Below are 24,324 nucleotides of genomic sequence, written 5' to 3' on the forward strand. Positions count from 1 at the left end.
GGAGTCATTAAAACTCGTTTTTCAACCACTCCACAAATTACTTGTTAACAAACTATAGTTTTGGCAAGTCGGTTAGGACATCTACTTTGTGCATGACACAAGTAATTTTTCCAACAATTGTTTACAAACAGATTATTTCACTTATAATTCAATGCATCACAATTCCAGTGGGTCAGAAGTTTACATACACTAAGTTGACTGTGCCTTTAAACAGCTTGGAAAATTACAGAAATTATATCATGGCTTTAGAAGCTGCTGTTAGGCTAATTGGCATCATTTGAGTCAACTGGAGGTGTACCTGTGGGTGTATTTCAAGGCCTACCTTCAAACTCAGTGCCTCTTTGCTTGACATCATGGGAAAATCAAAAGAAATCAGTCAAGACCTCAGAAAAAATATTGTAGACCTCCACAAGTCTGGTTGATCCTTGGGAGCAATTTCCAAACACCTGAAGGTACCACGTTCATCTGTACAAACAATAGTATGCAAGTATAAACACCATGGGACCACGCAGCCGTTATACCGCTCAGGAAGGAGACACGTTCTGTCTCCGAGAGATGAGCGTACTTTGGTGCGAAAAGTGCAAATCAATCCGAGAACAACAGCAAATGACCTTGTGAGATGCTGGAGGAAACAGGTACAAAAGTATCTATATCCACAGTAAAACGAGTCCTATATCGACATAACCTGAAAGACCGCTCAGCAAGGAAGAAGCCGCTGCTCCAAAACCGCCATAAAAAAGCCAGACTACGGTTTGCAACTGCACATGGGGACAAAGATTGTACTTTTTGGAGAAATGTCCTCTGGTCTGATGAAACAAAAATAGAACTGTTTGGCCATAATGACCATCGTTATGTTTGGAGGAAAAAGGGGAATGCTTGCAAGCCGAAGAACACCATCCCAACCGTGAAGCATGGGGGTGAGAGCATCATGTTGTGGGGGTGCTTTGCTGCAGGAGGGACTGGTGCACTTCACAAAATAGATGGCATCATGAGGTAGGAAAATTATGTGGATATATTGAAGCAACATCTCAAGACATCAGTCAGGAAGTTAAAACTTGGTCTCAAATGGGTTTTCCAAATGGACAATGACCCCAAGCATACTTCCAAAGTTGTGGAAAAATGGCTTAAGGAAACAAAGTCAAGGTATTGGAGTGGCCATCACAAAGCCCTGACCTCAATCCTATAGAAAATGTGTGGGCAGAACTGAAAAAGCGTGTGCGAGCAAGGAGGCCTACAAACCTGACTCAGTTACACCAGCTCTGTCAGGAGGAATGGGCCAAAATTCACCCAACTTATTGTGGGAAGCTTGTGGAACGCTACCCGAAACGTTTGACCCAAGTTAAACAATTTAAAGGCAATGCTACCAAATACTAATTGAGTGTATGTAAACTTCTGACCCACTGGGAATGTGATGAAAGAAATAAAAGCTGAAAAATCATTCTCTACTATTATTTTGACATTTCACATTATTAAAATACTGAACTAAAACAGGGAATATTTACTAGGATTAAATGTCAGGAATTGTGAAAAACTGAGATTAAATGTATTTGGCTAAGGTGTATGTAAACTTCTGACTTCAACTGTACATATGAGATGAGTAAAGCAGTATGTAAACATTTATTAATGTGACTAGTGCTCCATTATTAAAGTTTCCAGTGATTCCAAGTTATGTATAAAGGGCAGCAGCCTCTAAAGAGCAGTGTTACGTGACTGGGTGGAAGCCGGCTAGTGATGGCTATGTAACAGTCTGATGACCTTAAGATCATCTCGGTCCCAGCTTTGATGCATCTGTAGCCTCTCGGTCCCAGCTTTGATGCATCTGTACTGACCTCGCCTTCTGGTTGATAGCGGGGTGAACAAGCCGTGGCTCGGGTGGTTGATGTCCTTGATAATCTTTTTGGCTTTCCTGTGACAGCGGGTGCTGTAGGTGTCCTGGAGGGCAGGTAGTTTGCAGCTTTCCACCTTCTCCACTGCAGTCCCGTCAATGTAAATAGGGGCGTGCTCCCTCTGCTGTTTCCTGAAGTTCACGATCAGCTCCTTTGTTTTGTTGACGTTGAGTGAGAGGTTATTTTTCTGGCACCACTCTCCCAGTGTCCTCACCTCCTCCCTGTAGGCTGTCTCGTCATTGTTGGTAATCAGGCCTACTAATGTTGTTGTCTGCAAACTTGATTGAGTTGGAGGCGTGCGTGGCCAAGCAGTCATGGGTGAACAGGGAGTACAGGAGGGGGCTGAGCACACACCCTTGTGGGGCCCGTGTTGAGGATTAGCAAAGTGGAGATGTTGTTGCCTACCTTCACCATCTGGGGGCGGCCCGTCAGGAAGTCCAGGACCCAGTTGCACAGGGCGGGGTTCAGACTCAGGACCCCTAGCTTAATGATGAGCTTGGAGGGTACTATGGGGTTGAATGCTGAGCTATATTCAATGAACAGCATTCTTACATAGGTATTCCTCTTGTCCAAATGGGATAGGGCAGTGTGCAGTGTGATGGCATCATCTGTGGATCTATTGGGGCGGTAAGCAAATTGAAGTGGGTTTAGGGTGTCAAGGTAAGGTAGAGGTGATCCTTAACTAGCCTCTCATGATGACAGAAGTGAGTGCTATGGGGCGATAGTCATTTTGTACAGTTACCTTTGCTTTCTTGGGTACAGGAACAATGGTGGACATCTTGAAGCAAGTGGGACAGCAGACTGGGATAGGGAGAGATTGTATATGTCCGTAAACACTCCAGCCAGCTGGTCTGTGCATGCTCTGAGGACATGGCTAGGGATGCGGTCTGGGCCGGCAGCCTTGCAAGGGTTAACACGCTTAAATGTCTTACTCACGTTGGCCATGGAGAAGGAGAGCCCACAGTCCTTGGTAGAGGGCCGTGTCGGTGGCACTGTGTTATCCTCAAAGTGGGCGAAGAAGGTGTTTAGCTTGTCCAGAAGCAAGACGCCGGTGTCCACGACATGGCTGGTTTTCACTTTGTAGTCCGTGATTGTCTGTAGACCCTGCCACATACGTCTCGCATGTGAGCTGTTGAATTGCGACTCCACTTTGTCTCTGTACTTTTGCCTGTTTGATTGCCTTACGGAGGGAATACCTACACTGTTTGTATTTGGCCATATTCCCAGTCACCTTGCCATGATTAAATGCGGTGGTTTGCAGTTGAAATTTTGTGCGAATGCTGCCATCTATCCATGGTTTCTGGTTTGGGTACGTTTTAGTCACAGTGGGTACAACCAAGGGTGTCGTTAAGGGGGGGGGGGGGGCATGAATGATTCATGGGGTAGGGCCCCCTAGATGTTTAGAGAATTATTTGTTTATAATTGAAAAAATGTTAGACAAAAAAAATCTGTGATGAAAATTAAACGTATAACCATAATCAGATCAGGATTCTCTACACAACCATCCCGTTTCGGGAGGAGAAGGATGGATGGTAAGTCAGTGCAGACGGCCTGCCGAACTGAGTAGCCTAGCTAGCCAATATAGCTAGCTTGATAGCTTGCTAGCTACAGGTAGCTGCCTACCGTGGACTCACTCGGCTCGGTCAGAGCAGTAATTATTAACATGATGATGATGAGCTACCACTACCAGTTATGGCTAACTAATTAGCTATTATTTAGATATAACTATTCCCCAATATGTGTGATATTTGTTAGCTAGCTAGACTAAAATGTAACACCTAACCTAATGTAGCCTACCTATCCATACTGTAGATGCTACTACTACTACTGCTGTAGACAACGATCCCAACGTGTGTTTACTATATGAAGTTGAAACAGCGGAACCTTGGAGGTGAGGCAGTTTTGTAGCAGCAGCAGCATAACTAGACCATTTTTAAATTGTAAAGTTAGGCACATGATGACTTAGAATACGTATTTAAGTGTGTATTTGATATGTATACTATTAAGTTTTCTTTCAGTAGTAGATTTTTAGTATGGTAACCTTTGTAGGAGCGAACATTAAACCTAAAATTCCCTTTGTTTACTCACTTGCTAGTGCCTAGAGAGCCCCAGGTAGGCAGAATCTCAGTGAAAAGCTGTCAGAGACTCTGATGTAGAGGAGAGCAGGGAGGAGGAAGAAGAGTTAGAGTAGCAGCAGTGCCAGTGAAGGAGTGACAGAGATTGAACAAGTAATAAGGGAAAAGAAGAGTATGGACAGATTCAAAGTGAGGAAGCTGAGTTTTAGATGATCCAGTACTGTGGCCAGAGAAAGTACAAGACCATAAAAGAGAAGCTATTGTTCGCAGACTAGCCAACAGGTGTGGTGAGGAGACAGAACTGTATAAAATCATGCCCCCAGACTCAGAAGGCAAACCATTCCCCAATTTACAGTACAGTAAGTCAGCAAACGGAAGAGAAAAGGTACAGAGACTGGCTTATTTATAGTAAGAGTGTAAAGGCATTATATTGCATTCCATGTGTTCTTTTTTTCTCATGAGCAAAGTAAACCATCACCCAGTTCTCTGAATAGTAAGGATGGCTATAAGTTATCAGTGAAATGGCCGGAGAATGTATGACAAACTACCAGAGCTTGAGGATGGTGTCTCACAAGAACTGTTACTGGAAATTGAAAATTCTGCAGCATACCATGACAACAGCTACAGGTATAGACAGTCAGCTGCAGAAACAAATCCAGTCAGAAATGTATAAAAACAGAGCACTTGGAGAAAGGATTTTGGATATGACACTGTACATAGCATCTAGGAATCTGCCATTCTGGGGGAAAATCACTTAATCTTGATGATGTGCATGATGGACATTACCTACTGTAGGCTTACTTGACCTGTTGTCAAATTATGACCCGCTATTACGTGAGCACTTACAGAAAGTCAGCGACAAAAAGAAAGGAGCATGACTGACTCATTACCTCAGCCCTGAGAGACAAAACGAATGCATAGGAATATGTGGTCAAAGGGTTTTGAAAACAGTACTTTATGAAAGAGAAGATGTAATCTATTACTCGGTTATATGTGATGCAACACGAGACATTTCCCATACTGAGCAAAATGTATTATTGGTGAGATATGTACACAAAGATAAAGTTCAGGGAACAGGTAAATGGGAAATAATTGAACGTTTTCTTGAATTTAAACACTTTGCTAGAAAGACAGGCAGTGAAATTTCTGAAATGATTTTGAGTGCATTGGAAGGGCATGGTATTGACGTGGTCAAGGCTATGATAATGGTGCAAATATGTCAGGGAAAGTGAAGGGAGTTCAAGCACACGTACTGCAAAAGAATCCACTGGCCACATACTCACCTTGTGCCTCCCATACTCTTAATCTTGTGGGTGTACATGCAGCACAGTCGTGCCAAGAAGTATCAACCTTTTTTGGCTGTGTGAATCGTCTTTACAATCTGTTCAGTGCCAGCCCAGAGCGATGGGCCATTCAAGGAAAAGACTGGCTGCTGTCTTAACCTCCTTTCAGACACACGATGGAGTGTGCGTATTGCTGTGGTCCGACCAGTGGCAACTCATTTACCGTCTATCATCAAGGCCCTAGACATGCTTCTTGCTACCTGCAGCCTGACAAACCAAGTCAAATCTGAGGCAAAAGGTCTGAAAAGCTACTTCATGTCTTTCAAGGCAATCTTCCTGCTCACTTTCTGGGTAAACGTTTTGCAGAGTATTGAGAATAGAAGCCTAATTCTTCAGTCAGGAAATATTTCTCTGGATATGGAAGCAGCTTACATTAAGGCACTACAGGAAGAAATACAGGCTCTGCATAATCAATGGGACGCTCTTCTGGCAGAAGCCTCCACGGTGGCAAATGAAATGGGTGGTACTACTCAGTGAACAGAGGAGCCGCCAGAAAAAAAGAAAACGTTTCCCTGATGAGACTGAAGATGGCATAGCAGATGAACAGAAGTCAGACACTGGATTTCGCAACACAGTGTTTTATGTGGCTCTGGATAGTGTAATCAGTCATTTGGACATGCAGTTCCACACGATTGCAGCTATATGCGAGGAGGTTTCACCAATACTTACATTTACGAAAATGACTGAAAACCAAATGTGTATCTTGCCACAAATTGAGAAACAAGTACTCCAAAGATCTCAGATGGATTTGAAAATGAAGTGCGACATCTAAAGACGATATATGGTGCCACTTTTTCAGATGGTCTTTCTCCTGTAGAGCTCCTAAATGCCACCCACAAGATGCAGCTACAGAGGATTTTTGGAGAGGTGTGCATTGCACTGAGAATCTTCTGTACAATGCCTGTAACAGTTGCTGGAGGTGAACGTGCCTTCAGTAAGCTGAAACTTAAAGAACTAAGATCTACAAATGTTCCAAGACAGGTTGAACAGCCTTGCCATCCTTTCAATTGAAAACCAGATAGCAAGAAAATGTTACTTTAAAGACATTATAAATGAGTTTGCTCACAAGAAGGCTCGACGCTGGGCTCTTGGTGCAGTGTAACCTCTGAGTTTTGTTTACAGGGAACAAACAAGGACAAATGACATAACCTGTTCTACCCAAGCCTGCCCGGGGATGGGCAAAATACCGTTTGAGTATTTTCTGCTATGGTTTATCTCCTGCTTAACTTACTCAGGAATGCCCACATAATGTCTCGACACTACAGTTGCAGTTTCACAGATGCTTGTTCTCTGTAGGTACCACATTTATGCCTGCAGTCCACATAGTTCAGGATTTTTATTTTATTTTGTATATGTTATTTAGGAATTATGCATAGGGCAGAAAAGGGTTAGCCTTGTTTATAAGAATGTAATACATTCTTTAATCTGAAACATGGATCATTGGTAATTTCTTCATTAAAACTGACTACAACACCATATTTAAAAAAGTCACGAATTGGGTAGTTATTTATGATAAAGCATCAAAAATCTCATGACGCAGCTTTTGTTAACATTAGGAACCAAACATTTTTGCAATTCTGTTAATATGGGTAAAGGATGAAGGTGGAAACTAGAATCTGCACAATTGTAGTATAGAGCAGCAGAAGCTTATAGTTAGTACATTTAATAACACCATTGTTCAGTACATTATTTTAATCTGAAACATTCTGATTTCTATGTTAGGGGCCCGGTATATTTTTTTTTTCATGGGGTACAACATCTCCTATACACTTCCTGATTAAACTCAGTCACCGTATCCAGGCTGCATCACATCCGGCCATGATTGGGAGTCCCATAGGGCGGCGCACAATTGGCCCAGCGTCGTCCAGGTTTGGCCGGGGTAGGCCGTCATTGTAAATAAGAATTTGTTCTTAAAGGTTAAATGAAAAAACATCTGTGGCTTGTCGGTGTTATTCTCAGAGGCTACCCGGAACATATCCCAGTCAGCGTTATCAAAACAATCTTGAAGCATGGATTCCGATTGGTCAAACCAGCGTTGAATAGACCTTAGCACAGGTATTTCCTGTTTGAGTTTCTGCCTATAGGAGGGGAGAAGCAAAATGGAGTCGTGATCAGATTTGCCGAAGGGAGGGCTGGGGAGGGCCTTGTAGACATTTCGAAAAATTGAGTAGCAGTGGTCCAATGTTTTACCAGCGTGAGAACTACAGTCACTGTGTTGGTAGAACTTCGGTAGCATTTTCCTTATATTTCCTTTGTTAAAATCCCCAGCTACAATAAATGCGGCCTCAGGATATGGGGTTTCTATAATGTCCAGTGTAGTTCTTTGAGGGTCGTCGTGGTATCAGCTTGAGGGGGGATGTATACGGCTGTGACTATAACTGAAAATAATTATCTTGGGAGGTAATACGGTCGGCATTTGATTGTAGTATTCTAGGCCATCGTAATGCTGGTGAGTTACCGTCGCTCTGATATCCAAAAGTTATTTCCGGCTGTATGTAATAACACAAAACATTTCCTGGGCTAATAATGTAAGAAATAACACACAAAAAAACAATAGTTGCTTAGGAGCTAGAAGCAGAGCTGCCATGTCTGTCAGCGCCATCTTATCTGTCGGCGCCATCTTACTTATTCATTGCTTGCTGTTTGAGGTTTTAGGCTGGGTTTCTGTATAAGCATTTTGTGACATGATGTAAAAAAGGCTTTATAAATACATTTGATTTGAATCCCCACCCCTCCTTGTCAGCTAGCGGGAACAACACTGATAGTGTCCTTCCCCCCCTCCTGCCGAACACCTGCCCTCACCTTTGTTAACAGAACTACGGGAAAACAGTGTCCGACGGGAGGGGCAAAAGACACGGTCTACAGGTCGCCCCGCTAGCACAGCCAGTAGGAGTATGAGGACACACCATGTGCTAGCTAACTAGCTGCCTTGCTAGTTAGCGACACCGTCTTCTAGCTAACATGCTAGTTAGCTAGCACACGGTGTCGCCACAGATTTGGTGTCGCTTCCCACCTGCTGTGTACCGGACTAGCTGGCTAAGCTAGCACACAGTGTCCTTCGGTCCCAGCTGCCTTTGCCGTCGTTAACAGATCTGTAGAAAAACAGTGCCCGACATGCGGGGACGAAGGACACTGTCTACCAGCGTACGGCTAGCTAGCTACCATTGTCACCCCGCCCCTTCTTCAGTGGGGTTTATTGGTGGCTGGCATCCAACTTTATTGTGCAACGTTAACGCCACCTACTGTACTGGAGCACCCCCGCCTCCCACAGCTTAAATAAAATGACCAATAGAAGTATAAAGAGAGGTTCCTGCAGATGCAGGAATGCCCCAAATTGCAGGCTGCAATTGCACCCTTCTCGCCCATCTTGATGTTAGAGTTATAAGTGAAAGAGGTTTGAACATTAACCACTCATTCAGGTGGCACAGGTGACCCTGTCCTCATTCCAAAGCCAATATTTTATACCAATTAGCTCAAACTGAGCAGCACTGCTGTTGGGTTGACCCTGTATAGTCCGATTTGTACAAAATCATCTGAAGACAAACACACAGCCTGCTCACTTTTTTTTCTGCCCTATGGTCAAGCTTGAGTCAATCATTACACGGAGGGTACACATTCAACTTGAGTTGAGCTCCTTCCAGATTTTGCGACACTGCCTTAGTGCTGATCCTGACTCTGCAAGTACACAGCTCTCACACAGAGGAAATCCAGAGGTTCCCCATACCCTGTGTAGGCAACCTCACTAGGATTCTTTCATAATGACTTGAGTCTTGTCAACTAAATGCTGAGTGAATATGTGGTTATCTGATGTGTGGGCATCTCAAGGTAAGGGACAGAAGGTCAACTAGTAGGCCCCTTTGTCTCTATCTGGAATCTCTTGGGTGTGTCTTTTTTGGTGTGCACATACAAATCTGAGAAATGACCAGTAAAATCACAACAGCAGAAACATCAAAGGGGGTCCTGTGATCCATAAACTTAGTTTTGGCTTTGTTCTCCCTGATAGGACAGCCTGATGGCTCGTGTTCTGTCCCTGCATCGGCCTTTGCCTTTACTGGCCCTTGTGGGGGTAAGGGGATCCACGGTTTTCAGACATGCGGGCACGGGAGGTGTTTGCTACAGGTGTGCAACCAGACATTGTGGTGCGGCGGGGTCTGGAGTGTACAGGGGACACCTTCCTAGTGAATGGCCACAGCTTCACGCTCAGAAACAACCTTTATCTTGTGGGCTTTGGCAAAAATGTTTTAGGTATGGCTGCAGAGGCAGAGAGGATTGTGGGAGACCACTTGGTGAGAGTGAGGGCCACACGGGATAAAGGAGACACTACAGGAGCATGGGAAAGAGTAAGCAACTCAAACAAGTGTTTGTGGGTGGGATGGGTTGGTTGGTAAATTAATTTCTCCTCAGCCAGACGTGGTTGAAGGATGGAAGTTGTATCACAGTGCTGGAGGGAGCTAAACACAACCTGCCAGATGCTGATACTGATGCCCAGGGAGCAGCCGAATGTATCAAGAGGCTGGCCAGCACACTGAAAGAATGACCTGTTGCTTGTACTAATTTCAGGTAAATTGATACCTAACTACTACCACAATTTAATTGTCGAACAAACTATATAGTTATTACTTAATTTGAATCACCAAAGCTACAGGGTGTCCATAAATATCTTTAAAGCCCAGTGCAGTCAAACTTTTACTGTATTTTATACATATTTCCACACTATGAAGTTGTAGTAATACTGTTAAATTGTGAAAATAGCATAATGCCCATTTAGTGTAAGAGCTGTTTGAAAAGACTGCCTTAAATGTCTACCTGTTTTGACCTTCTATGGTGACATCACCGTGCAATAAATTAGTTAGACCAATGAGAAAAAGTTCAAAACTATGCCAATAACATTTTTTTTTATTTCTCTCCCCACTCAAACCACTCCGTCAGTCCTAGGCTAGATTCTTGCTTGAAAAATTGCTCTATGCTAAAGAAAAATATTTATTACACCAGTTTAATTAAACAATCACAGTAAGACTCAATTGTTACCCAGAAATGATTTGATAGAGATACATTCTGCTGCATTGGACATTTAACACATGTGTAGGAGGGTCTGCACTCTTGCCTGCCCCAGTCCCACTCATCTCTCTTCAAGAAAAACAGAACGTTACACGCAGACTGGCTTGGTGTTGGGGGCTACCATTCAGGAGCTTAACTCTGTACGCCATGCCGTCGTTATTGAAGAGCGGCGGACTTGCACACTGCGCTCACCCTGCTCAAATAAGACTCCAACTCTACTAGCTCATAGAGCTTTCACCCAAAAAATGTAACTTCTTGCACATTAACTTTTATATTGTGGTCATATTTGGTCAAATACAATTTCCCTGTTAACATTTTCTAAACAGGTGGTGGCCCTGGTTCTGTCTGATGTAATCTGAGATCCCCTGGACTTAAAAAGCCCAGCGGCCCCACATTGTAGACTGAGGCGTGGCCTGAGGAGATTTGGTCGGTGCTGGACCACTAGGGGCAAACCGCAGCCTCTCTCCCCTACTCAGTCAAGCAGGTCCTGGGACGCTCAGCTCCCCGGTGGGAGGAGGCTGGAGAGCAGTCAGACAGGGTGGCATATGTTCTCAATGCTGTGATTGGCTCCAACAGCATTGCTCTGGAATGAGCAGGGCGACGTGCGGGGGAGCTCGGATTCCGTCCAGTTGTGCTGTCGCCAGGGGTGTGTGGGGACGTAGTCTGTCTCGATCATTAACAATGATTCCTTCACCTTTTCACACCTGTCTGGTGGGCAGTGACTGCTCCTACCAGGGTTAATGGGTACCAATGTGATGGATGTGCACATCCTGCTGATCCCACCAATCCCCATAGTCGTGTCTGGTTGTTGATGAAGACGAGGGCCTGAAAGCAGCTAAGCACACATTTCAGTATGAATCCATACAGAGTAGACAAATGTATTTAGAGCTCAGCTTTTCAAAGTTGACCTTGCCAATTATACCCCTTTCCAGCAAGCCCTTCAGGAAGTCCACGTTTAATTTAAAAAGTTGCAGTCAGTTATGTCTATAATGAATAATGAATAGCGTAAATTATTTACCTTTTGGTTATTTTTGGAGAGTGTTCTTGTACAGAGCAATTGTGGGTTGTGTGCTGGACATCGTATTAGAGAATGATTTTTTTTTTACTAAATGTGAATTTTTTTAAATGATTTAAAATCTACTAGTCAATTGCACAAGACCATAAATTACATTTTACATTACATTTAAGTCATTTAGCAGACGCTCTTATCCAGAGCGACTTACAAATTGGTGCATTCACCTTATGATATCCAGTGGAACAACCACTTTACAATAGTGCATCTAAATCTTTTAAGGGGGGGGGGTTAGAAGGATTACTTTATCCTATCCTAGGTATTCCTTAAAGATTCCTTAAAGAGGTGGGGTAATTTGTAATAATTACAAATTACAAAATGTACAATTAAATAGCCTTCTCCAGGTACCTTCCTGCACCTGAGACAATAAAAGGCATTAATGGCCTTCACTGTTTTATATTTTTATAGCAATCAGAAGACAGTCAGAGGCCTCATGCATTTGCTCCTTCTCAATATGGAGGTTCCAGCCATAGAAGGGGTGTACAACGAGTATAATAATATGAGTCTGTCAAGAAAAAGAAATCAGAGTTTGAGGGGAGCTGCCATTTGATGTAAGGCTTCTATCTCTGACCACTTTCTCCACAGTAGTCTTGCTCCAGCGCACTCTTCATGGATTACTATGTAGCCTTGCTCCAGTGGAAATAAAAACAGCTCCTTATTTATACAATAACATGTTATGAACATAACAGCAGTCACAACTCACAGCAGTTGTCGAGTCTTTTCAGATTCTGTCTACCGGTAGATTAGAATAACATTTCAGTTCAATCTACAACCAATCAGAGGACATAGACTTGGATAGATATTTTAATGGCTCACCAATCAAAGGCGGTAAAAATTTACATGAGCTACATTTTAAAATATGAGATTTAAAAAGATATGGCATATGAGAGAATATCTTAGCTTATCGCATGGTGTGGCTGTCTGGATGTAAACTGAGCCTGATAACAGTTACCTCTTCATGACAACCATCCGGGGAAAATAATTTTTCAGCGTAGAGTAAGGAAGCGTCTGCAGGCCCACCTCAATGAACTCCAGCCCATTTGAAAAGGCACAACATATCAAGTCTGTGTCCACTCAGCAATACTGTCTGATTAGACAGAGAGCAAGTAGAATGTAGTCCAACTTGTTATGTCCCGACTGTCACTCACGGTGTGTCTTGATGGTGTCTCCTGCAGCACTCTCCCTGACAGATAGAAAACATTATCACAATCACTCACCAATGTAACAGACAAAGAAAGGAGTCACACCTACTGCTTTTTTTGTAATTATAATATATTTTTGAATAGAAAAACACACATACAACAACATATATAAGCTCACAAACATCTACAGTTGAAGTCGGACGATTACATACACTTAGGTTGGAGTCATTAAAACTCGTTTTTCAAACAATCCACAAATGTCTTGTTAACTAACAAACTATAGTTTTGACAAGTCAGTTAGGACATCTACTTTGTGCATGACACAAGTAATTTCCAACAATTGTTTACAAACAGATTATTTCACTTATAATTCACTATCACAATTCTAGTGGGTCGGAAGTTTACATACACTAAGTTGACTGTGACTTTAAACAGCTTGGAAAATTCCAGAAAATTATGTCATGGCTTTAGAAGCTTCTGATAGGCTAATTGACATAATTTGAGTCAATTGGAGGTGTACCTGTGGATGTATTTCAAGGCCTACCTTCAAACTCGGTGCCTCTTTGCTTGACATCATGGGAAAATCAAAAGAAATCAGCCAAGATCTCAGAAAAAAAATTGTAGACCTCCACAAGTCTGGTTCATCCTTGGGAGCAATTTCCAAACGCCTGAAGGTACCACGTTCATCTGTACAAACAATAGTACGCAAGTATAAACACCATGGGACCACGCAGCCGTCAAACCGCTCAGGAAGTAGACACATTCTGTCTCCTAGACATGAACGTACTTTGGTGCGAAAAGTGCAACTCAATCCCAGAACAGCAGCAAAGGACCTTGTGAAGATGCCTGAGGAAAAAGGTACAAAAGTATCTATATCCACAGTAAAACGAGTCCTATATCGACATAACCTGAAAGGCCGCTCAGCAAGGAAGAAGCCACTGCTCCAAAACCGCCATAAAAAAAGCCACTTGCAACTGCACATGGGGACAAAGATTGTACTTTTTGGAGTAATGTCCTCTGGTCTGATGAAACAAAAATAGAACTGTTTGGCCATAATGACCATCGTTATGTTTGGAGGAAAAAGGGGGAGGCTTGCAAGCCGAAGAACACCATCCCAACCATGAAGCACGGGGGTGGCAGCATCATGTTGTGGGGGTGCTTTGCTGCAGGAGGGACTGGTGCACTTCACAATATAGATGGCATGAAGAGGGAGCAAAATTATGTGGATATATTGAAGCAACATCTCAAGACATCAGTCAGGAAGTTAAAGCTTGGTCGCAAATGGGTCTTCCAAATGGACAATGACGCCAAGCATACTTCAAAGTTGTGGCAAAATGGCTTAAGGACAACAAAGTCAAGGTACAAAGCCCTGACCTCAACCCCATAGAAAATTTGTGGGCAGAACTGAAAAGAAAGTGTGTGCAAGCAAGGAGGCCTACAAACCTGACTCACTTACGCCAGCTCTGTCAGGAGGAATGGGCCAAAATTCACTCAACTTATTGCGAGAAGCTTGTGGAAGGCTACCCGAAAAGTTTGACCCAAGTTAAACCATTTAAAGGCAATGCTACCAAATACTAATTGAGTGTATGTAAACTTCTGACCCACTGGGAATGTGATGAAAGAAATACAAGCTGAAATAAATAATTATCTCTACTATTATTCTGACATTTCACATTCTTAAAATAAAGTGGTGATCATAACTGACCTAAGACAGGGAATATTTACTATGATTAAATGTCAGGAATTGTGAAAAACTGAGTTTAAATGTATTTGGCTAAAGTGTATGTAAACTTCCGACTTCAACTGTACATCACCACACCTGCCCAGACCCCTGCCCAGACCCACCTTCTCACACCCCCATCTCCAGAGCCCACATCACTCTCTGCCATCACTCTCTGCCATCACCTAAAACTGCGCAATTTTTTCCCTCTCCGTCCCCCAAGCACTTTCAACATTTAGATAATAAAGAAATTGACCTTTCCATTGTGTTAACAATAGAGGATTGGTTGATTTCCAGTTTAAGTATACGTTTTTTCAAGATCATTGACGAGAAAAGTATCGTCCAACTCATTGGAATGCAACCTCATAAGCCATGTCTTGAAATATGCAGACAGACGGATTAAAAGTACATTTACATTGTAATACTTTGACAGCCAACTTTCTAACTCCGCCCATAACTTTTGGACGTTACAGCATTCCCAGAAGGCATGGATTATTGAGTCATTGTTAGTTTTACACTAAGACTTGACTCTGCCTTTGTGCTGTAGAATTTGCGAATTTTACCCCGTGTAATACATTTTATATATTAGTGTATATACTGTATTAAGCGTACATTCCCATTAACTGTAATTTCATTAGTTATGTTCCAACATTCCCTCCATCTTGTGCCAATATCAGTTTTTTGTCTTGGTTCCAATAGTTTATACATTTTTTAAAGAGATAGTCTGTTGGATAGGCTCTCTCCAAGGTTTTGTTGATCTTACTTGTCATATGAATATCATTTTCTGACTCAAAAAGGATTCCCTCAAGATTGCTCTGATGTTCAAAAGATTTTGAATCGAAATTTCTTCATAGGAAGATTGAATGCATGTATTTGAAAAAAAAACGTCATTGGTCAGTCCAAAATTGCTTTTTAATGCAGTCATGGAAATACATGTATTTCCTATTACCAAGTCATTTACGGTTTCTATGCCTTTAGTTTTTCATGTGGACCAAGTTATCAGTGAATTCTGAAAAGCTATCCAAGGATTGTTCCATAAGGATGCGTTTTTAGGGAGTGATACTGGTTCTTGTAGAATGTTGAAATTTTCTTCCATATTGTTATAGTGTTCTTAACTATGAATTTGTTTATGTTCTTTGCTTTATCCTTTGAAAATAGACACGTGAAAAGATTATTGGAATGAGCATGCGCATCTTCAATATGTACCCATTGTTCCTCTTTAGTGCATTTTTAACTGTATGTCGCAAGTAAAAAAGCCCTGGGTGGTGAGTTGATACAATTCCAAGTCTGGAAGGTTAAAACCACCCTCAGACTTAGGAAGATGTAAAACTTTCCTTTTTGTTCTAGGAGTGTTATTTACCCATATAAAAGTCTTATGACCAAGTATACCTTTTTAAAGAATGTCTTCCGTGGGATAATTGGTATTACTGAGAATAAGTATAAAAACTTCGGGAGCCATGCCATTCTGAAGAGGTTTATTCTACCTGTAAGATTTATGGGAAGATTCTTCCATTTAATTAGATCTGCTTTGATATTGCTGAGTGATGGGATAAAGTTATCTTTATATATTTGTGGTTTGTTGTCACTTATTAAGCATCCTAAGTAATTCATATTTTTTGTGGTCCACTTAAAGGATTACTGTAGATCATGAGTTATTATTTTTCCTATTGCCATGATTTCATTTTTTGCCCATGTAAATGTTATAGCCTGATATTTTAGAGTTCTGAAAATATTTTTTTGCAAGGGGGGGGCACAGAGTTTAATATTGGTCAGGAATATCAGGAGATAATCTGCAAATAAGTGTGTATATATATACATACATACATACATACATTCATGTTTATCAATAATGATAGCTGTTATGTTTCGGTCCTGTCTAATTCTTTCTGCAAGAGGTTCAATTGCCAGTGCAAACAGAAGGGGAGAGAGAGGACATCCCTGTCTTGTGCCCCTTTCTAAAGCAATTTAAATCAGATAATGTATTGTGTATATTTTAGCTTTAAAATATTTAATAATATTTGTATTAAATTCATTATTTCAGCTGGAAAGTTGACAACTTCCAAAGTTTTGAATAGAAAAGGCCATTTGAAACAGTCAAAAGCCTTTTTCTACATCAAATCTATATCTTGTTTTTTTGCACAATGCATTAAACTGAAATGTTCTTGTACACTGAGTGTACAAAACATTAGGAACACCTGCTCTTTCCATGACAGACTGACCAGGTGAATCTAGGGGAACGCTATGATCCCTTATTGATGTCACCTTTGAAATCCCTTTGAAATCAATGTCGACGAATGGGAGGAGACAGGTTAAAGAATGATTTTTAGACAATTGAAACATGGATTGTATTGTGTGCCATTCAGAGGGTGAATGGGCAAGACAAAATATTGAAGTGCCTATGAACAGGGTATGGTAGTAGGTGCCAGGCGCACCGGTGTGTGTCAAGAAGTGCAGCGCTGCTGGGTTTCACGCTCAACAGTATCCCATGTGTATCAAGAATGGTCCACCACCCAAAGGACATCCAGCCAACTTTACACAAATGTGGGCAGCATTGGAGTCAACATGGACCAGCATCCCTGTGGAACACTTTTCACACCTTGTAGCCCATATGCCCAGACGAATGGAGACTGTTCTGAGGGCAATATTATGGAAGTTGTTCCGAACATTTTGTACTTGTGTGTCTATGTTTAATAAACAGTTTGATTGATATGTATCAAGTCTGTTTTTAATGTTTATTTTGTCTGCTGATAATTGATTCAGGGTTGTTGAGTCTAAGGCTGCAGAATCAGTCTAACCCTTAAGAAAAAAGATTGCAGTCAGAGTGCAGTATAACTGCAGTACACTGTAGTATAACTGTAGTTAGAGTACATTAAATGCAGTATGAATCTGCAAAACCTGCTTCCAAAATACCATACTGCACATTTCTGTGGTTTCAAAACTGCAATCTTTTTTTTTTAAAGTGAAATATTGCTTCTGATTTATATAGATTTTCATAGAAGCTTTTAAAATTGTCATTAATTGCGTTGTTTCTAATTAACGCATGTTTATCTTAAAATTATAACTATTGGCGTGTATTCATTTTGAGGGCCGCGAGATGTTTACCAGGTTTGTTTACCATTAAGTAGTATGCTTTATTTGAGTTCAGCCTGTAGTCGTTTGCTCTCTTCAAAAGTAAAATATCATATTCCTGCTTAAGTTCAGAAATGTTATGTTCTTCCTTACCTTGTAAATAAAAAATATGTTTATGGACTTTTTCGAAAATAGTGATTTTATTTTTCTTTAAAAATGTCTAACTTACATTTCACTTTTGCAGAGTATGAGATTATCATTCCCCTAATGTACGCCTTAAAAGCATCCCAAATGATATAGGGGGGCAGCTTTTCTCTATCCTCTGTCTACATTTGTAAAGGTTATTTTTTCATTTAGGTACACACACTGCTTTTAACAGTAGGAAGCAACCAACTAGCATTAACAACTAAATTCATAATGGGAAAAATCAAATGTGTGGAGTCCAGTGGATAGCTAGAGAAAACGACACTGTATTGTGACTGTAGAGAACAAGTCAGTATTATGGGTACCTGGAGGGAGACACATGGATGCTTGGACACCTACCATCCACTGCGGTGAGGTGCAGTGTCAGGTGTGCCTCCATTCTGTCCACCAGTACCTAAAATGATAGAGCACAACAATACATGTTAGCTAGCACTTCATGGCAGCTAGCTTCGACCACAACTGGATTCTAATTTGACGGGACATTGGGTTCATACAGATCAAGCCCAATATCCTGTCAGAATCCAGGTGCGGTTGAAGCTACATGGCAGTATGCCTTTCAGACATAGAACTAGTTACAATTAGAAACAGCATGGTATTTGATTGCTTCCATACAGCCGTTACAAAGTAGGTAGTGGTCAAGTTCGTTTTGCATGGCCCAGTGCCCCGAGTGGGTGGAGATTTCACTTCGGGACCAATGGATTGGTCTAAAATGAGCAAACTGCCCACCCAGGGCACTGGGCCATGCAAAACAAATTTTCCCAGTGTAAAGCATAGCACAGGAACTTTGACCAAACTGTACTTGCTGATACTTCCTCAATTCCCGACTTGGAAGACAATGCATGTCTTCTAAACTTCCATGTTTCTGTTGCAAGTGGTTCGTTTGAATTCGAAAATGGTCAGTTATTCAAAAAATATATATTATTTGCTACATGAAGTAATCCAACAATGTGTACGCCGCGATCTTGTCTATTTCAAATCTTATCATTGATCAAGACAGGTGAGTGTCATCCAATGATGTATATAAACCCTGGATTGCTGATGCTACTGCATGCTTTGGCCATTCCGAGGCTTGGAAGCCACCGGTCAGCCATATTGGCACTCCTGAGCAGTCCTCAATAGAAATCAATGGAATTCTACAGTATTTCAAGAACAAAATGACATGTATATATAAGTACTTTTTTTGTAGTGGGGACAGTAACATTAGTAATCTCAAAATTATTCTAAGGAAAATGTAGATTTTTTTTAGCTCACATAATATAATTTAAAAGTATACATTAGCGTCTGTAATAGAATAAACATATTAAAAACAAATGTTGACATTAATAAATGCATTTTAAAGCTTCCAGAATATATGTTTTACACTGGCAGTGGTGGAAAAAGTAGCCAATTGTGTTAGAAAATGACTCAAGTAAAAGTCACTCAGTAAAATACTTGAGTAAAAGTCTGAAAGCATCTGGTTTTAAATATACTTCAGTATCAAAACACTATAAATCCTTTCAACTTCCTTATATTAACCAAACTGGACGCCACAATTATTTTTTACGGATAGCCAGGGGCACACTTCAACACTCAGGCATCATTTACAAACAAAGCATTTGTGTTTAGTGAGTCCGCCAGATCAGAGGTAGTATGGATGGCCACGTGCTCTCTTGATAAGTGTGTGAATTTCACAATTGTCCTGCCCTGCTAAGCATTCAAAATGTATTGAGTACTTTTTGGTGTCAGGGAAAATGTATGGGAGCGAAAAGTACATATTCTCTTTAGGAAAGTAGTGCTATAAAAGTTAATGTTGTCAAAAATATAAATAGTCAAGTAAAGTACAGATACCATGGCTTGACATTAACTTTTTAGCCACTTGTCATGCGGAAAAGTACAACAGCTTTTTTACTTGACTCAAGTCACTTGTCCCACCCCCCAAAAATGGTCTGTAACAAATAAATTAATAAATTGTGTTGTATAATGCAAGGAACCACTTCACAAAATAACATTCATAATTATCACTGGTATTGACAATGGAAGGCTGCTGGTCTCTGATCCCATGTATTATATATCTACTGCCGTTGTGGCCTTGAGCAAGGCACTAACCCCCCCCCCCCTCAAAAGTAAAATACTGCACTGATGGACATGTTTTATACAGTAGCCTATCAACCCTCCATCTGGAGAGCTACTGGGTGTGCAGGATTTTGAGCCAACCCTGCACAAACACACCAAAGTCAACTTATCAAGGTCCTGTTGAGCAGCTGATTTTTTACAATGTGGTGTGTTCGAGCAGAGCTGGAGCAAAAGCCTGCACACCCAGTAGCTCTCCTGGAGGAGGGTTGGCCACCCTGCAACATTACAATTACAACCAAATACTTTTTTGTAAAATAATTTCCTCATTCAGTGAACCTGGGATCAAATGTCTAAGGTGGGCGAGGTAGCTAAGTAAGATGTTTATCTATTTGTAAGGCTAAAATATTCAGTGTACAGGGTAGATCTTCACAGCATAGGAGTTACTTGTCAATTAGGCTATTCTAAGAATATTTTCGTACTTTGTCAGAATTACATGGCCTGTATTGAATAGAGGAGAATACTAGCCAATTTTGAGCGCTTGATTAACGGTTTTACAACCTGAGTATGCGGCATTGGTTTCATCAACTTCGCACCCTGTTTCAACTGCATGTCGGCAATTTGCGGTTATACAAAAGTGCCGGTGAAAAGTAATTTTAGGACATCGGACATAAGTGACATTAATACATGCTAATTGCTAAATAGTTACCTAGCCAATTTGAACATATTATGTAGTTTGGCTTGTTATCTAGTTAGTCTGTATATAATTTACCTGTTGCGCAATGTTTCTCGCTCCTCTGGCACACACCATGACTTTTCCAGGATTTTCATTGCTGACCAGAAATTTGCTATAACTGGGCAAATAACTCACTATCAAGGAATCTGAACAAAATGCGGCTAAGCTTGCTGTGATCTCAAAAACGCATCTCCCGACTGCATGATTGACAGACCGCTTGTGCCTGTCAATGCAGGCCTACAATAATTATACTCCCATGCACTCTGCAGAGATAGGGAAGATGAGGACAGTGCAAAACACATTGCATCCGGAGGACACTGATCCAATTCTGATCGGAGTACCCTAAATTGTTTGATAGTGCTTTTTGCGTGATTTAAAAAAAATAACTTGTCCATTTGGACAACATAAATCAGTTTATCCTACTTTTTTTTGTACTGCCCTGGGCAAGTGGACAAGCCTTAATATCAAGCTCTGGATACCCCCAAATATACTTAACTAGTACTTCAAAGTATGTTTTACTTTGTTAAATTATATCAGTGGTTCCCAACCAGGGCTACTGGGACCCCTGGATGTACTTGAAGACTCATGAGACCATATGCCTACTGGTAAAATGCACATGAGGGGGTACTTCAGGGGTACTCCGGTTAGACAAAATTCAGTTGGTGGTAGTGTAACCGAAAAAGGTTGGGAACCACTGCATTACACCACTGTGGGGTGGGGGAGTGCCAAGATGGAGTGGCTTCAACCCCTATCAGTCAACTTTTCTTGCCCAGTGACCCCAGCCCAGGCAAACCTGCAACCCAGGAATCCCCATCATGTCAGCTAAAAAATGTATAATCAAGTCTTGTCATCAGTTAAATGATAATGGAAAGTAGAAGTAAACCAAATATATATTCTGGAGGATTTGTTTTTGTGAAAAATAATTTATGAATACTGCTAGCTGCAGTTCATATCCATATTATTAATATTTGATTCAGTGATTGTGACCCCATCCTCTGTAGCCTATTGGGCAACGGAAGCACTTCTTACCACCAGATCGCCTTGCTATTCATGTTGAATGCCAATTTGAACTAAGCAAGCTGCTAAATCTACTGTGTAGGCTATTAGGGGCTGTAGGCTACCTGCATCTGGCTAACCAAACCATGGCAAAATGGAATTACAATCATAAACCCAGATTTTAGTCAGTGGGCCTAGCTAGCCTATGACAGGTCAATATTCCAATAAGCCATTCCTAACGGTTTGTAGTCTTAACATCTGACACAATTGCCAGAAAATAGCCTAACATTCATTTTTTGAAGTGTATTTATTAGTCACATTAGCTCGCAATAATTCTTATTTTAATGGAAAAACTTTTGCTTCTAAGGTCGTTAAAAGTTAAATCAAGATTCCTTCGTAATTCCGTCAAGGTTATGGAAAGTGTTAATTGGCTAAATGTGGACTCCGCTATTGCTGCAGTTTCAGGCCTTGTGGTCGGGTTTAGAGTACGGTAGTCATTTATTCAAGACCCTTTTTTGCTAGACGTGGCAACCCTGAACTCTAGGGACAACCTTTAAAAAAAATCAATATGAAACATTGTCGGCCCAAATGAGCCCGATTACCCAATTGTTGTGGTCTGGCACATGGACTCAAATCAATAATTGGAAGTATCGGTTGGACGAAAATCTTCTGTGCTATATGCTTTACACTACATACTGTGTAACGGCTGTATGGAAGCGTTCACATAATCACCACTGTTTTAAAGTGTAGCTACTTGTGGCTAGCTAGCATAGACCTAAACGTCATGGTGGCAAACATTATATGATGAATGTTAGCTAGTTTCCTGTAGCGCTCACCTTGTCGGTAATACATATCGTTCACAGTGTTTCCGTAAACTCTCCAAGCGAAGTGGATGGCAATGAGACTGACAACAAGCCAGCTAAACAAGATCTTGAATATTGACACTCTCATATCATTAGCCAACCAGTCATCCACAAATTCGGAAAGAAACGACACAAACCCGTCCACAATACGGGATAAAAACTCGAAATCCCACGACTCTTCCATTTTATAAAACGCCACCCAACGTGTATGATTTGTCAAAAAACATGCCTTACCTAAACCAGCTAACGTTATGGCTGACTGTTACAATTCGTCAAAAATATTTGAGTGAACTCACAGATGTAAATATTTGCTTTTAGTGTTAGCTACTTATTTCAGAGATTCTAAACCCAGAGACGCAACATCGCGAGACTTCCGGGAACGCTTAGGAAACAGATGAAGCAGACTAGGTGGGTTGAGAAGACTGGGTGGGTGTTCCAGAGCATCAAAACCATGATGTACCTAGTGATGTGGAGTTTGCGAATGATTCGTTGTTTTTTGAACTAGTCTTTTTACTAACTCGAGTCATAATTCGTTCATTTTAGTCATGCTAGTGCTGGCCACAATGAATCTTACAGCAGGATTAATACACGCTCCTCCGGCTCAGCGGCTCCAGAGACTTGCTCCGACCAGCAACTGTCTGTCATTTTCGCGCACAGAAATAGATCATGAGCATAGAGAATAAAAATACATGTTTAGAACTGATAATTGATCACATGGTGCAAGAATGAATGCAAATAATTGATTATTGAATGTTATCGATGGACATAGCTTTGTAACAGCAAAACAGCCCGAACTTCGAATCGTTTGGCATTCAAGCAATGCATTGCGTCAAGAGTCGTTCACAATCTAGTCCGGTTGCGGCACAACCAGTGTATATATTTTTTTGTTTTTGTTTGCCTAACAATCAATAAATGTACATTGTTTTAAAGTATCAGCCACAAATTACATCTCCAATAAGTCCCCTATGGTGAACGACAGGCTTGTAGAATCGTGACTCTTTTGAGTTTTCAGCTCGCCGGAATAGGGTCCTGCCTGCCGGCTATGGTGAATGAGATGTGAACGAGAGGCTTGTATAATCATGACTCTTTCGAGTTTTCAGTTCATTGTCCACCGGTAAGGGCTCCTGCATGCTGTGGGCATTACTGACTCAAATGAACAAAATGAGTCGAAAGATTAGTTCTTTTGACTGAATGAGTCGAAAAGATCAGTCAGTTAACCTAAGAGCTGACTTTCCCATCACTACATGTATCATGGGTAAATTGTGACTGACTGACTGATCTACAACTAATAATCAGTCTTTATTCATGACGTAGGTGATTTGTAGATCAGTCAGTCGGCAGTCGCCTGCAATGTCGAACAAGTCCAATGAGAGAAGTCTTTCTTAGTTGTTAATTTTTTCCAAATCTAAAAGGCACAACCTAGATTGAGCCAATGTCTTAAGTAGTTGAACACGTTTTTACTCCAAATTCGTGAAAGTGACAAATTGACACGTTTTCATTTTCTTCAAAAACATTAGTCACATGCCCCGAATAAACCTTACCGTGAAATGCTCACGTACGAGCCCTTAACCAACAATCCAGTTTTAAAAAAGAAAGTAAGAAACATTTGCAAAATAAACTAAAAGAAAACGAGTAACACAATAAAATAACAATGATGAGGCTATATACAAGGGGTACCGGTACCGAGTCAATGTGCAGGGAGGGGTACGGGTTAGTCGAGGTAATATGTACATGTAGGTAGGGATAAAGTAACTATGCATAGATAATAAAAAGAGAGTAGCAGCAGCGTGTGTGAACGCATGTGTGTTTGTGGCGTCAATATGCGTGTTGGAGTGTCTGTGTAGTATGTGTGAGTTTGTAGTTTGAGTCCAGTGAGAGTCTGTGCAAGAGAGTCAGTTTTATAACGTTAGTTATAAAAAGCTTTGGTTAAACTGCAGTACTCTAGCAGAACTATAGGAGCAGTCGAAACTGTGCTTCTGGATCGGAACCCTGGCCCATTGCCCTGGCACGCACTCTGACTGGGGAGGGGGAGTTTCTCCTCTCATTGGTTTATTACTTGCTCCATCTAAATTACCATTGGCCAACGAATCCTATCTGCTGTCACTATTGGG

At 41.2% G+C, this 24,324-nt stretch overlaps 1 protein-coding gene and 1 pseudogene across 3 annotated transcripts; one reads left to right on the forward strand and one right to left on the reverse strand.

Moving 5' to 3' along the window:
• Window positions 1-9,395: 9,395 nt before the first annotated feature.
• Window positions 9,396-11,183, forward strand: LOC120065531 (annotated as a pseudogene).
• A 641-nt stretch (window positions 11,184-11,824) lies between these two features.
• On the reverse strand, window positions 11,825-22,577 carry tcta (T cell leukemia translocation altered). Of its 3 annotated transcripts, none has more exons than XM_039015534.1 (3): window positions 22,187-22,575; window positions 17,909-17,963; window positions 11,825-12,617 (listed from the first exon to the last, which is right to left on the reverse strand). In XM_039015534.1, the coding sequence occupies exons 1-3, from the start codon at window positions 22,395-22,397 to the stop codon at window positions 12,575-12,577; spliced, it is 309 nt and encodes a 102-aa protein (XP_038871462.1). In that variant the 5' UTR covers window positions 22,398-22,575; the 3' UTR covers window positions 11,825-12,574. The 3 variants fall into 3 exon arrangements, with proteins under 3 accessions (XP_038871462.1, XP_038871463.1, XP_038871464.1); XM_039015535.1 differs by having other exon boundaries at window positions 17,875-17,963; window positions 22,187-22,572; XM_039015536.1 differs by lacking the exon at window positions 11,825-12,617 and adding an exon at window positions 13,219-13,263 and having other exon boundaries at window positions 22,187-22,577.
• Window positions 22,578-24,324: the final 1,747 nt, after the last annotated feature.

The sequence above is a fragment of the Salvelinus namaycush genome, chromosome 20 (assembly GCF_016432855.1).
Source record: "Salvelinus namaycush isolate Seneca chromosome 20, SaNama_1.0, whole genome shotgun sequence".
In the NCBI taxonomy this organism is placed as follows: Eukaryota; Metazoa; Chordata; class Actinopteri; order Salmoniformes; family Salmonidae; genus Salvelinus; species Salvelinus namaycush.

What these genes read in the sequence shown, in the direction of transcription:
- tcta (XM_039015534.1), bottom strand. Translation starts at nt 22,397, where the DNA reads ATGGAAGAGTCGTGGGATTTCGAGTTTTTATCCCGTATTGTGGACGGG. An exon ending in CGATATGTATTACCGACAAG is followed by an intron (nt 17,964 to 22,186) that starts GTGAGCGCTACA and finishes CTATCATTTTAG; the next exon opens with GTACTGGTGGACAGAATGGA. An exon ending in GCACCTCACCGCAGTGGATG is followed by an intron (nt 12,618 to 17,908) that starts GTAGGTGTCCAA and finishes TCTATCTGTCAG; the next exon opens with GGAGAGTGCTGCAGGAGACA.